The following is a 14,175-nucleotide window of genomic DNA, read 5'->3' as shown; positions in this document are numbered from 1 at the left end:
TGGAGGAAGAAGAGCTCTCCTGCCTTGCGGGAGGAGGTATAAAATGGTGCAACCACTTTGCAAAACACTATTGCCGTTTCTTACAAAGATAAACTCGCCCTGACCATAGAAGTCAGTCATTTTATTCCCAGGAATTTGCCCAAGAGCAAAGGAGATATGTCTTCATTCAGACTAGCACACAAATGTTCATAGCAGCTCTATTTATAATGGTCTCCAAACAGAAACAACCTTAATATCCATTAACAAGCGAATGGATAAACGAAGTGTGGTAGCCAAACACTTGGAACACTTGTCCACAATTAAGAGGAATGAACCATGGATGCATTTTGTTAATATATTTTCAAATATGTTCAAAAATGTACAGTGAAATGGATAAAATTAATTTCAAAAATATATTATATTTAACCCAGTATATCTAAAATATTATCATTTCAATGTATAATAAACATACAAAAACACTACATAAATTCAATGTAATTTTTTTTTTTTTTTGGCTGCATTGGGTCTGTTGCTGGACGCAGCCTTTCTCCAGCTGTGGTGGACAGGGGCTAATCTTCCCAGACCAGGGATCGAACCCGTGTCCCCTGCATTGGCAGGCGGATTCTTAACCACTGCGCCACCAGGGAAGCCCCTAATGTAAATTATTACTGAAGTTAAAAATTCAGCTCCTCATCACACGGGCCACATCTCAAGTGTTCCGTAGACACACGTGGCTGGTGGTTACTGGGCAGGAGAGGGCAGATAGAGACCACCTGAGAACACACTCCCTCCACGGTCAGCATTTATACAAAAAACAAAGGTCAGTTTAATCCTTCAAACACTTGCAACCTACCTACAACAAGTGAAGGACACATTCATATTTAGCAGCAAAAAGGGGAGGTAATCATCTCTTTTCTCCTCCCCGTGTCTTAACACTTCATTTTTAGAAAGTGATTGCCAGTGGCCTTTGGGAACAACTGGATGTGTCCCAGTGGTCCCAGTCCTTTGGACCAGCTGTCCCTCACCACTGGAAGCCACTAGAGCTCCTGGAAAACGATCATTTACTTTTGCAAACTCGGGTCTCCCCGGCTCCATCAGTCCGAAGTGAGGAGTACCTTGCAGTGAGAGGGGCCTTCCCACCCCTCCTTCGGGGAGAGCTGTCTGCAAAAATAACCCCCAACTCAACAAACCTTCCTCTTGCAAACCCTGTTTTATTCTCGCCACCACAGACCTCTAGAACTTCCTTCCACCCAAAGCGCAGATTATGTAAGAGATTACAAGAGAAAAAGAGCAAAATCAATGAAAAAAAAAGGTTTTACAACAGCAAATTTTTCTTTTGTCAAATCAGAACTGAGAGTGGCTCTCAGGAGGAGTCCAATAAATAGAGACCTACTTATCTTATTCTTCAATTTCCTTTGATACCAGATAATAAAAATATGCACAGGATATGGAGCGGGGGAAAAAATTATATAGTGTATTAAGCATAACACTTGCCTAATTATGAGTCCTGCAGTTGTCAGCAAGCTTCAAGGGTGAAGCAGAATCAGAGGATTTCAGTGCAAGAATTTAGGACACCAAAGGCAAACTGGGTCTAATAAAAACCACAAAAACGAGGGGACCTTCAAGATGGTGGAGCAGTAAGATGTGGAGATCACCTTCCACCCCACAAATACATCAGAAATACATCTACATGTGGAACAGCTCCTACAGAACACCTACTGAACGCTGGCAGAAGACCTCAGACTTCCTAAAAGGCAAGAAACTCCCCAAGTACCTGGGTAGGGCAAAAGAAAAAAGAAAAAACAGAGACAAAAGATTAGGGACGGGACCTGCACCTCTGGGAGGGAGCTCATAACAGCTTATAGAATAGATAACTTCCTCTGGCCAAGAACTACTAGAAAATCTGGATTCTATTTTTTTCCTCTGTTTGACAGCACCAAGAGATACCAAGACCTCCAGCACTCAGGCAGCAGATGTGAGACGAAAACCCCAATGTCCTTTCCTAAAATTTCTGCTTCAAAAATTTGCCAATTAATTAGCAACAGACCAAGAGGTTGAAAAGCTGTCCTGAAAGCAGCTGCAAAGGGCAGGAAGGCTAACAGCATGCTTAGCACCTCGAAAAGTTGGGGAGACAAAACTGAAGTTCAGAGTCGCTAAGACATACAGGGTTCAAGGTCCCGGAGAGAAGATAATTGCAAAGAAGCCAGCCTGACACCTCCCTGCATTTGCCAGTTCATAAACGGTACCCTCCTGAGCGCAAAGCGCAAAGCAGCTGCTAGGAGGGCAGTTTCGAACCGAAACTCCATTGCTACAAATTCCTAAGATTGCAGTATTTCTCAGAAGAGCTCAAGGACGGAAAAGAAATGTCATCAAAACAGTCCTCTGGGAAAACCCAAGATTCTGTGAGTGAAGAACTATGTTAACTGTTCATCTCTAATATCCTGGTTCAGCTTTATATCGCTCAGAAGGAATAAGAATCTCATCCCTTTAAAATATACATCCGAAAGCACAAAAAATAAGAGGTGATTACTTTCCAAACAGAAAGAACAGAACGAATGAGAAAACGAAGAAGGGCTAGAGCAAACAGCTGTCCCTTTCTTTTCTCTTTTAGGAGCTTTATTGAGATACAATTCTCCTACTATACAACTGACCCATTTAAAATACACAATTCATTGGTTTTTAGTATCTTCGCATCTGTGAAAAGAGGTGCAACCACCACCACGGTCAAGGTTAGAGCATTTCACCACCCAGAAGGAAACCTCATACTTTTCAGCTATTACAGCCCTACTTCCTCATCCGCCCTTTCCCAGCTCTAAACAAATCTGTCTCTATCCATTCCCCAGTTCTGGATTTTCATAGAAATTCAATCGTGTAATATGCAGTCTTTTACGACTGGATTCTTTCACTCAGCTTAAGATTGCCTAGGTTCACCCGCGTTGTAGCACGTAGCAGTACCTCATTACTTTTTAGGGAGAGAGCACGTGGATAGACTACACTTTGTTAATGCATTCATCAGCTGATGAACTTTGGGGTTGTTTCCAACTTTTTTTTTTTTTTTTTTTTTTTTTTGCGGTACGCGGGCCTCTCACTGCCGTGGCCTCTCCCGTTGCGGAGCGCAGGCTCTGGACGCGCAGGCTCAGCGGCCATGGCTCACGGGCCCAGCCGCTCCGTGGTATGTGGGATCTTCCCGGACCGGGGCACGAACCCGCGTCCCCTGCATCGGCAGGTGGACTCTCAACCACTGCGCCACCAGGGAAGCCCTGTTTCCAACTTTTGACTGTTATAAGTAACGCTGCCATAAGCATCCACATACAAGTTCCTGCTCAGACACTTTGTTCACGTCTCTTGCATAAATACCTAGAAGAGAAATTGCTGGGTCATAGGGTCATAGGGTTACTATGCTTAACCCTTTGAGGAACTGACAATGTTCTCCAAAGCTCTTGCACCATTTCCATTCCCACCAGCAGTGTATCTGGGTTCCAATTTCTCCACCTCCTCATCAACATGTGTTGTTATCAGACTTTTTGATTTGAGCTTACCTAGTGGGTATGAACTAGTATCTCACTGTGGTTTGTGTTTGCATCTCCCTGATGACCAAAGATGTTGAACATTTTTTTCAGTCGCTTACTGGCCATTTGCATATATACCTTGGACAGAAATCTATTCACGTCCTTTGTCCACATCTTAATTGGATTATTTCTTTTTAATATTGAGTGTTACGAGTTCTCTATGTATATTCTGAATACAAGTCCTTTTCCAGATATACGATCTGCAAGTATTTTCACACTTAGAATAAACGACGGCAGACGGGTTCCCAGATCAGAAAGACTGGCCCGTGGATGGGAGATCCATCACAACCGCATGCAGAGGAACTGGTAGCGGGTACCTGTTTCTACTCAAGATTTTTTAGTGTAACTTGCCTCTGTTTTGGGGGGCAGCCCCCATGAGTTATGTGTAGAAAAAGAGCACCGTCAGAGTTGGTCCAATTTTTCTGGAGACAAAGTTGGCCATACCTATTACACTTTTTAAAAATATGCATGCCTTTTGTCTCGGTAATATCCTTACCAGGAATTTAGCATTTGGATGTACTCTTAAAATGCACCAATATTCATGTGTAAGAATGTTCACTGAAACATTCTGGGTAATAATAAACACCAGGACACAATCAAAGTGTTTATCATTGAGGGTCTGGTAAATAAATGTGCAGCTGCACAGTGAAATACTATGCAGATTTGGAAAGATTGAAACAGAGCTCACTAAGAGTAGAATAAGGTATATGTTCCCATAGAAACATCTCCAATTTATATCCTTAAGTGAAAAGAACAGCATGGTGTAGAATAATGTGAGTACTTTTCTCCATTTTGTGTAAATTTTACAAAGACTTGAATGGATACATCTGTGTGGGCGTTGCAATTTTTCCTGGAAGAAATCATAAACTATGTCTTCTGGTTACCTTTGGCGAGAGACCATGGAAAAGAGGGGGAAAAGAGGCTTTCGCATGTCATGATCCTGGATGTATATTACTTTTTTAATGCCAAAAGTGTTACCTAAATGGTGAGCTTTGGGCCATTTCTGTTCTTCTTTGTTCTTAATTATTAATTTTTCGTTAAATGTTATAAAAGAAACCTTATGAAATAAACATGTGTGTTTTCAAAGTTCAAGCACGTAAAGTGAAAGTCCCAGTTTTTTCAATCACCTTGTGGCCATCGGTGCCACTTTACCCAATCTACCCGAGTCAACACAGAGAAAGCGGGTCTCTGCCGGAAACCTTGGAAGGGAGAAGCCCTTCCATCACGGATGTCCAAAGACGCCAGAGCACGAGGTGCCCGAAGGCGGACTCATTCTAGATCCTCGCACCTCACCCGCAGCACCAGCATGGCTCAAGCTCTAAGTTGGAAATGCAGACCCTTAGCCCCCACCCAGACCGACTGCACCAGAATCTGCATTTCACAAGACTCCCAGCCAATTCATTAGCGAGCTTAAACTCTGAGAAGCAACGGACAAGCTCAGAGGTTGTCACCCTCAGCTAAACGCTGTCATCAGTGGCAGGGGTCTTGAAACCTACCAAGGCAGGATGGGTCCCACCATAGGCACAAGGAATCTGCATCTCTGGGTGAGCCCTGCCCGGGAGATTCTAATGCACAGGTAGTGAGGTTCCCCAGAACAGCCAAGATCTCCTTGTAATACATCTCTGTCATGACATTTGGGATTAAACACTCATTTATAGAGTGCCCTCTACCAGCCAGACCCTAGGCTGAACGTTTACACATATAGATCGCCACGAAGGTCTGGCCTCAGTTCACCATTATGCAGACGGCCCATCGCATCACACCTGTCCCCCAAAGGTTAGGGGCCCGCGCTGCTCACGCCAACATCCCATATATTAAGTGAGCGTGTGCCATGCTCTGGAGCCCACGTGCGTCATCAGAGACCAGAACACGAGAAAGAGGTTCAGCTAAATAACACTCAGGCCCCTCCGGCCCACTTTCAGGGTCTGTTTCAGCTGCAAGGCCCAGCCTCTCCAGTGAGCAGACGTTGGCACAGGCTTCTGGAAGGCATAAGATGCCCCCGGAGTCTGGACCAAGGTGATGATTTTGGTCCCTTAGCACCAAACTGCAACCCAGATCATGTGCCCAACGGCGGCTCCGTGACCCTCTTCCCTCTCTGCTCCGACACGCACCTCGCACCCTCACCCACAAAAACCCACAGGAGCTCAGTGAGTTACTCTGATGTTTATTTTAATGCATCTTAGTCCACACAGTTGGTATAAAATCAGAAAAAGCTAAGCAAAAAATATAAAAAAAAAAAAAAAAAAAAAAAAAAGGTCTGGAGTCTTAGCATCAGAAGGGCCCCGTATATACATCTACAGTTGGTGGCCAGTACGAGTCATTGCCAGACAGTCCTTGGAGTCAGAGGACAGTCTAGACCCTGCTGCATCCCGGGAACCCACTGTCCCAGGGGGTCTAGAAGCTTGTCCTGATGTTCCGACCATAAGGAAAACGTGGGAGTGATAAAGGCGGTGGTTTGTTATTTATTATAGTAATAACAGCAGCCTAGCTAAGTACAAACGTGGTTATAAACCATTTATCTTACACAGAATTATTCAGGTCTCCATTCGACTTCATGCTGTAAAATTGTTAATTGAATTTCCAGTGAGGCGTTTAGATGATTAGTGATCGTAAGGAATGGTAAATACATAGCACCACTTCGTAGGTTTGTTGTCACCAATATCTCACCTAGATGCGTGACTGGGACACCCCCCCCTTCAAGGGCAAGTATTCCAAAGCCACAAGCCGTGATTCTCCGAGGGCTCCAGTTTGGGGGGTTCTGTCTGAGTGCAGGTAAGGCTGCACACAGAGGCGTGGGCAGTGCATGTCTGCGTGTGACGCACTGGGTCACCCACAGTAAAAGGGCTTTGGGCCATTTGGGGTTTCTATCCACACTTTGGTTTTCTAAACGAGGTGGAGTGGGAGGGAGGTATCTTCTTTCAGACGAAAGGGAAGGGGCAAGATGGACTTATTTTATTTCTGGGCAAAACAAACGAAAACAAACAAAAAAACTGAGCTTGATTATACGGTTAGGATGTCAAGTTCCTTAGCTACTTTAAGGTTCAACCCAAGGCTGATGGTCAACACATAAAGCAAACAATACTATGTACATATATGTAAAAAGTGTTATAAATAGGTTTTATAAACCGTCGATATTATATACATCTTCAATCAACACTAACCACCCCCCCCCGCACCTGCTTTCTGTTTGGTTTGGTTTGAGTTTGGGTTTTTTGGCTAGCTCCTTTTTTTTCCTGGCTTCTGGTTTACTTCCTCCCTCCCTGCGTGCGCTCAGACCCTCGGACGTCCTGTCCCGGTGCCTCATTCACGTTTCCGCAAGATCACATAGATGACGCCGCTGAGGAGGGCCAGCGGGAAGGCCACCCAAGCCAGGATGTAGGCAAAGCCGTAGGAGTTCTCCGAGCTGAGATGCCATTCCGGGTGCCTGACCGTGTAGATAGATGCCGCGCTCATCACACACAGACCTGGGAAGGAGAGGGACCAGCTGGGGGCGGGAGGGGTCATGGAGCGGGGACCCTGCGCCACCCCCAAACCAGACTCCAGGGGACCCAGAGCACCTGCCCCACCCACCCTACTCTCCCCCCAGACTCGACCCCACCTCACACAAACACACACACACACACACACACACACACACACCAGGGCACCCGTCTCTCTCTCTTAGGGAGAAGGGTATGGGCTGCAGGAAGAGAGGGCACATCCGTCTCAGGCAGGAACCTGCCACCAGATCCAGAACTGACAGGAGGGGCTCAAAGGTACAGGAACCCAGGAAACGACCTGCTCTCTGTGTCCCATCTACGTGGCCCACACCATGGCTTCCAAGGCCTCCCCTCCTCTTTCCTCCTCCTTTCCTTTAACCGTCACCCCTTGCCAGTTGACACGAGGGGCCCAGCGAGAATTCGGGTGGCAAGAGAAGCCCACCTATATCTTTGCAAGGATGGCTGGGTGTGGGAGCCCCTGGAAGCCTGTAAACCACTCCACAGATGGGTGGTGGCATTCTCTGAAATCAGGGAAAGTGACACCTCACCGTTATCTGGGTGGCACTCACGCCGAGCACAGGGGCAGAACTCCACGCTCACCTCCTTGGCGGGATCGCTACGTCAGAGACCAAGCAAGCAACGCCCATGGGCACCACTAGGCAGACAGAAGAACACGTGGAGAGGAAAGGGGGGAGGACACAGGGAGGAAGGACACTGCAGAGAGAGGAGGTGGTCACGGGCACGCTGCACGGTGCCTGGTCCCTTCCAGCTGTTCTTGGTCCCCCAGGGTTGGTCTGAAGCCCAAGCAAAGGTGAAAGGGTATCAGATCCGCAGGCAGGTCAGGCAACTCCTTCCTCGTCTACCACACAGCCTTGCTGGGGGGACAAGAAACTCCTCCACACGAGGCCTCACAAAGCAGGCAAGTTCAAGCGTGACGGGCCACGCCCACGGCAACGGGCAGCATCCGTGCAGGGGGGAGTCCAGCGCCATGAGCAGCCCAGCCCAGAGCAGCACAAAACCTGCTCTGTCCCCTCCTGAACACAGGGGCTTTGACAGGCTCTGACTGACTCCATTATAAGTCCAGAAAGCACGTGGGATGCCTGTGGGTCCGGAGCCCCCCAAGGCCTGGACCACCTACATCTAACCTCACTGCTATTTGGGTTATTTAACCGGACACTGCGACTCTGTTTGAACAAAGTGCAGAAGTGGGACTGTGTCGCATTCATTCACTGCCCTGATAAGACTGTCCCTTCTGCAAGTCAGAGAGAGAAGACACCCACTCCAGCGGCCCCCGTTGAGACAGCCACGCAACAGTCTTGGGACCACAGGGGCATGAGCTCCAGGACCTGCCGCCTACAGATAGCCCGGGAGACGGGAAGATGTCTGTTTCCGCGGGGAGGTCATAGCTGGCCAATGGTCACAGGAGGGAAACTGCAGTTTCGATCTGCTGGACCTCAAGGTCTATAGCTCACCTCTCCGAAGTGCTAATTCTTGCCTGTCTCTTAGACTATATCTGACTTACCTAACGAAGGCAGAGCCTCAAAGGCGAGGCGAGAGCAAGGGAGAGACTGAGATGTCAACAGAGCATCTGAAGGGCAAGACGGTGCCTGTCATCTTCCAGATGGGGCGTGTGTCTAGCCAGCATCGGCATGAGAAATGCAGTAATAGCTGTGTGGACCAGCTGTGTCCAGACCTCCTCAGCAAAGAGAAAACAGCAAAGAAAAAGCACTTTGTCTGTGATCTGGAGGGAGCGAGAGAGATAGGACACACAAGAGCAGTGACTAACTCAATGGCTTAATTATATGACATTCGCCCTGGGAGAATCTCAGAAGTAAAGGAGTTTATGCTTCGCTTCAAGAAGCCACACGCTTGTACACTTGCAAAGTCAACAAGAGGATACACACTTTATAATTATTGTTGTCGGGAGACTGATGTTTTCGGGAATATATCATTACAAGGCTGTCTGTATGCAAAGCAACAGACATGCCCCGGAATACAGAGTTGGCAGTGCCATACAAGAGTCCCGAAAAGTCAAACACTTCTCCCAATAAAGGGACTGTGACTCGCATTCTTGGCCACCTACAGTAGGTGGAGATGCATTAAAATGCAAGTGAGGCTGCCAACTACACACAGGTGTGCCGCCCTCCCCAGCGATGAGCAGGGAGGGGCCTGAGTCTGGGAGCAAAGGTCAGCTGTACGTGCAAAGGCACTGAGCCTGTCCAGACAACACAGAAATGCTGGCCGCTCAAGACTTCCCAAGAGTCTCCCCTGCCTCGGCATGGCTGGGTCTGCATCACTAGAAATCCTCCCCGAAGACCAGGCCTTGAGCCCCCTTTCAGGATGACAGCAGCCACAGGTGAACAATCAGAGCTCAGCATCTTTAGAAGGGAGCAACCAAGAGACCAAAGGCAGAGGAAGGAAGGGAGGGCGTTCTCTAGGCTTCCTCATCTCCATTCTGTTCGGTTCAGTCAACGTGGAATGAGCACGTGGCCCGTGCAGGTGCCATTCTGGAGGCTGAGTGCGCCGGGATCCACAAGACGTGGTCCCCACCTTCAAGGTGACTGTCACCCAGAAACAGACACGTCCCTCGAGACTTCCAATAGAGTAGGATGCGATTCCAAGGAAAGGAGACAGAAACACACCGGATACCCTGAGAGCACAGATCGATCAGGGTCTGGGGAATCCTGAAGGGGGACACGGGGCTTGACCGTGGTCTAAAGGATGTGGAAGAGGGGGGCCAGGTGCAGAAAGGTGTGAAGGAGATCCCAGATAGAAGGGAGACCATGAGTGTAGCAAGGAGGACGGAGGGCCCCGTGGACACCATCAGCGGGTCCCACTCAGAGTCTCCGTGACGGAGGCTGGAAGAGAGGGCCCACCGGGGCACTTGACGAGGTCGTGGAGGGAAGCACAGCTTGTGTGGAAGAGAAACAGGATCGGAGGTGTGTCCAGAAAGACCGCCCCAGATTTAGAGGTGGGGACAAGATGGGGGGCAGGAAGGCGCATGAGTTGGCTTTTGCCCAGCAATGGTGCCGGCAAGTAAAAGGAAAGAAGTGAGCACAACATCTAGGTGTGATGCCACACAACGGAGGGCCCGGTGGTGGACTGGGGTGGGGGTGGGCGGCTCCGGCATGACTGCCTGGTGGGTTACTTGGGGAACTGGGGGAAATGGTCTTGGAAGCTGAGGAAGTACAGTTTCAAGGAGCGAGATGGCAACAGTATCGAAAGCAGGGGACGGAGTCAGCAAATGGACATCAGCGTACGTCCGTGACCTCTGCCAAAGCAGCTCAGTTAGAGCCTGGAGCGAAGCCAGGGACCTGGGTGGGGTTGGCTAGGAAGTGAGCACTGGACAGTGCAAGTGCCTCCCTGAGGCTCGTTTCATGAGCGAGGCCCCTGTCTCTCCCCGCCTCACCCTTCAGGCAACAAGGTGGAGCAGGAAGGGGCTGGAAGGTCCATTACCCCGAAAGCACTGGGCTCTGTGTCCCACCCACACCGAGCCACCTCTGTGCCGCCAGCCCCCTTTCCGTTCTCAGCCTCCGTGTGATTCCTGCAGCCTTGCAAATCACCCACAGCATTACTAGGTGCCCATGTGGGCCCAGCCAGGGCAACATCTGGGATGATTCGCCCAGAACTGGTGTTTCTTAACGGGGTCTCCCACTTAAGCTCTCTTTGAACCACTCAGAACAGGGAGGGCACTGGGCTTTTATTCCTCCCCCAGATTTTCATTCTAAATGCTCTCTACCCACCTCAATGTGTATGAAAGAAAAGGAACAAAACAAACAGAAAAAGTAAATGTCGCTTTTAAAAGGAGTCTCCTCCTACCTACCATCCTTGCTGTTTCTCGTAATCACAGTAAACACAAATCGCAAAACCTACACAGGTGGCCTGAGTTTAATTCTGCCAAGGGAACACGTTATTACCCGGTCCCCCGACAAGTGGGACATTCGGGGCGTTCTATGAGGCGTGCGTGGAGCTCGCCGCTGGGTGTGACTCGTGAAACAGACCAAAACATAGTCTGTATCTCCGTGAATTTCTTGATGCTTCCCCATCCAGTGCAACTCAACCCAACAGGGCCAGGGCCAGGGTGAGTACTGTCTGCAAACACAAGGCTGCAGGTCCTGAAAATAAGAATGACCCCAAAGTCCAGATACAGGATCAGGACGGCCCTTCTCTAAGAAGAGGGTTTAGAAGAACTGATGGCTCGTGGATAGGATGAGCTCTGTAAATCATCCTAGAAGAACTCACAGTGGGTCAGGGCAGGTTAATGGCTGCCACAATGGTGCCCAACTCTGGATGGACATCAGTCACCAGGGAGCAGCCCTGCCCAAGAACTCTTAAATGAGACTCTCTGGGGATGAGGCCTGAGCACTAGCATTTTTTAAAACCACCCCCTTTTTTGTTTTACTTTTTTTTTTTTTTTTTTGCGGTACGCGGGCCTCTCAGTGCTGTGGCCTCTCCCGCTGCGGAGCACAGGCTCCGGACGCGCAGGCTCAGCGGCCACGGCTCACGGGCCCAGCAGCTCCGCGGCACGTGGGATCTTCCCGGACCGGGGCACGAACCCGCGTCCCCCGCATCGGCAGGCGGGCTCTCGACCACTGCGCCCCCAGGGAAGCCCACCCCCTTTGTTAAAAAAGGTGACTCTGGTCTGCAGTTGTGACTGAGGAGCACCCAACTGGATGACGGAGCCTCTCAAAACGTCTTCAAGAAGCAGCCAACCTAAGAAGTATGTAATCGAGGAAAGACAGTTCTTGAAGGTGAGGCTCGCAGCTTATTATAAGTGGAGAAGAGATGATGCAGAGAGACAGGCAGCCCCGCAAGCACACGCAAGTCAGTCACCCAGAGCCAGGCAGAGACGGCTCCCAGGCCTGCAGTCAGCCGAAGAGCCCACACACCTTTCACCTGCCTTTCCTGCACGCTCACGTGTGTTTAAAAAGTCCACCGCCGGGCCCTCCGGAGGAAGCTACGCAGAGACAATCCAGCCCTGACAGCCCCTGGGACACTCAGAGTACTCTGGAGCCTTGCACACAACAGGCTTCAGTGTTTGAAGAAGCATCTGCCCTGTGTGGATCCAGCTTTCCTGGCCAACCTACTTGTAGACTGCACATCCCATGACAGTAGGGCTCCTTCCTTCCTTCCTTCCTTCTTTCCTTCCTTTCCTTCCTTCCTTCTTTCCTCCCTCCGTCCCTCCTTTCCACTCTTCTTTTTGTTCTCTGACTGTTTTTGCTTTTCTGATTTGTTCCTTGATATTAAGGGGTAATTTCTCAGGTCGTCACCAGTCCTCAACCCCAACAACCCCTCCCTGACCGTCTCTCTAGTTACTGAATCTTTCATAGGCCGCGAGATAGGAAACACACATGAGCAGCGTTGCCAGACACTGAAGTCTGGAAGTCTCTAAGGGAAGTCCCCACTCTCTTAAATCCCAAGTTTAGTGGGAAGACCCTACAGCAAGTTCAAACACAACATTCTAGAGAGCTGAGGTTTCTAGAAGACTAGCTCTCTCAGGTCCTTTTGACTGGAGGGAACGAGCACAGAACGTTCTTAGGACGTACAAAGTACAACCACTCTTCTGGATCAACACTTCAACCTCCAGACAACTTCCTATTCACAGATGGACCGCTGAACTGACAAACCGACAACTGAAAACTAGGTCTCATGAGAGATAAGAAGCTAGATTTGAAGGGGATAACGCAGGCACAACCCATGTAAGTCTATACGCGGAGGTCTGCATGGCAGAGTTCTAGAAGGCTTGCACTGAGTTTGGAGAAGAATCCAAACAGTGAAACGAGGAGGAATGAGTAAACAAACTTTGGAAGAGTAGCAAAATCTCGGTACCTAAGAGTGTTTGGGTTGAACAAAGTACTTATCTCAAGACAGTGTTAGAGAATTTTAAACTAAACTATCTCAGTTGGAAAAATGGAGATGAGGCACTCCCTGCCCTGAGGTGTCCCTTCAAAAGTAAGTTCGCTCTGTCCAGTGTTTTCAGTTGGACTAGTTCTGATGGTGTAGACTCATTCGTCACCGATGTTTGGGAACTTGGGAATCATAAATGGGGTACATTTGAACTCATCTTCCACGGTCAATCAGGTTCAATGAGAAAGATCATATCAAAAGCAGAGTTTCTGCCTTGGATGTCGCGTTCCTTAAAAACTCGGGTGGATTCTGAATCTCTAAATATATTCAGTCCACGTGGCATGGGAAGAAATGTGGGAACCCAGTGTCCTTGCATGAGCTGCGTGTTCATTTAGCCTCTCCCGGTCTCAGTTTATTTATCGGTAAAATAACAAGTGCGTATAGATCAAATGTAAGTATTTTATATCACGTTTTCTTGAGGATATAATCATCGATACCATGGAGAGGACCACCATTGATATTAAACTGCAAACAGGGAGCCTAAAAGGCGATCCCAGAATATATTCTAGTTTTCTGTGTTACTTGTGTAAATGGGGTGAATAACGATCACTGCTCCTAATGTACCCAGAAATGATACCTCACTGAAGAATCAGTAATTTAGCAAAGCTGGCAACACTCCCAGAAGCTTGGCTCGTATGATGAAACCTTGATAAAATCAAGTAGCAAAGCCCTATTTGGTTTTGAAATTCCAAACTGTGCACATTGACAGGTTGTATTTAGGTATTTGATGAGAAATGGTTCTCTAGTTCACTTACTTTTTCCAGTAAAGCGTAAGTCTCTGGCTTCTAGAAAAGGGTCATCGGCATTCAACGTCAGGTTGTGTCTTGCCCTACAAACCTACGTAAGCCATGAGCTCTGCCTGCCCATCCATCCACCCATCTGTCCATCCGTCCATCCAGGACTTGTGTGCTGTTTTCAACCCTCCAATGACTGCTCATGGGTCATGGTGGTGATTCAGCACCGAAACAAGAGATGCTACACCCCTGCCCACTCAGGGGCCAGAAGTGAGAACATTTCACAGTGCCCAGATGTACTCTGGCACATACAGATTTCATGAGTTATTAGCCTGGACTGTAGAATCCACCACATCTGCTTCCTATGTCTCTCCAGTGCTCTGCTGACTCGGTCAGCCGGCCACCAATGGACAGAAGGATATAAGGAAACAAAGTGAGACAACGGCCAGAATCCAGAGACAAGAGCTGGAAGGCGTCACGTCTAGGACTCTGCGCCTGGTGCGTGTC

At 48.7% G+C, this 14,175-nt stretch overlaps 1 protein-coding gene across 2 annotated transcripts in view; it reads right to left on the bottom strand.

Annotated features, from left to right (window-relative positions):
• Nucleotides 1-5,696: 5,696 nt before the first annotated feature.
• The window catches only part of PMP22 (peripheral myelin protein 22), a 28,456-nt gene continuing 19,977 nt past the window's right edge, over nucleotides 5,697-14,175 (bottom strand). For both annotated transcript variants that reach the window (XM_067020687.1, XM_059048485.2), the window contains exon 5: nucleotides 5,697-7,012. In XM_067020687.1, the coding sequence (XP_066876788.1) occupies nucleotides 6,849-7,012 (164 nt within the window). In that variant the 3' untranslated portion in view covers nucleotides 5,697-6,848. The remainder of the gene's footprint in view (nucleotides 7,013-14,175) is intronic.

The sequence above is a fragment of the Kogia breviceps genome, chromosome 19 (genome assembly GCF_026419965.1).
Source record: "Kogia breviceps isolate mKogBre1 chromosome 19, mKogBre1 haplotype 1, whole genome shotgun sequence".
Lineage (NCBI taxonomy): Eukaryota > Metazoa > Chordata > Mammalia > Artiodactyla > Physeteridae > Kogia > Kogia breviceps.
The sequence above is the reverse complement of the archived record's forward strand: the minus strand, read 5'-3'. Positions and strand labels throughout refer to the sequence as shown.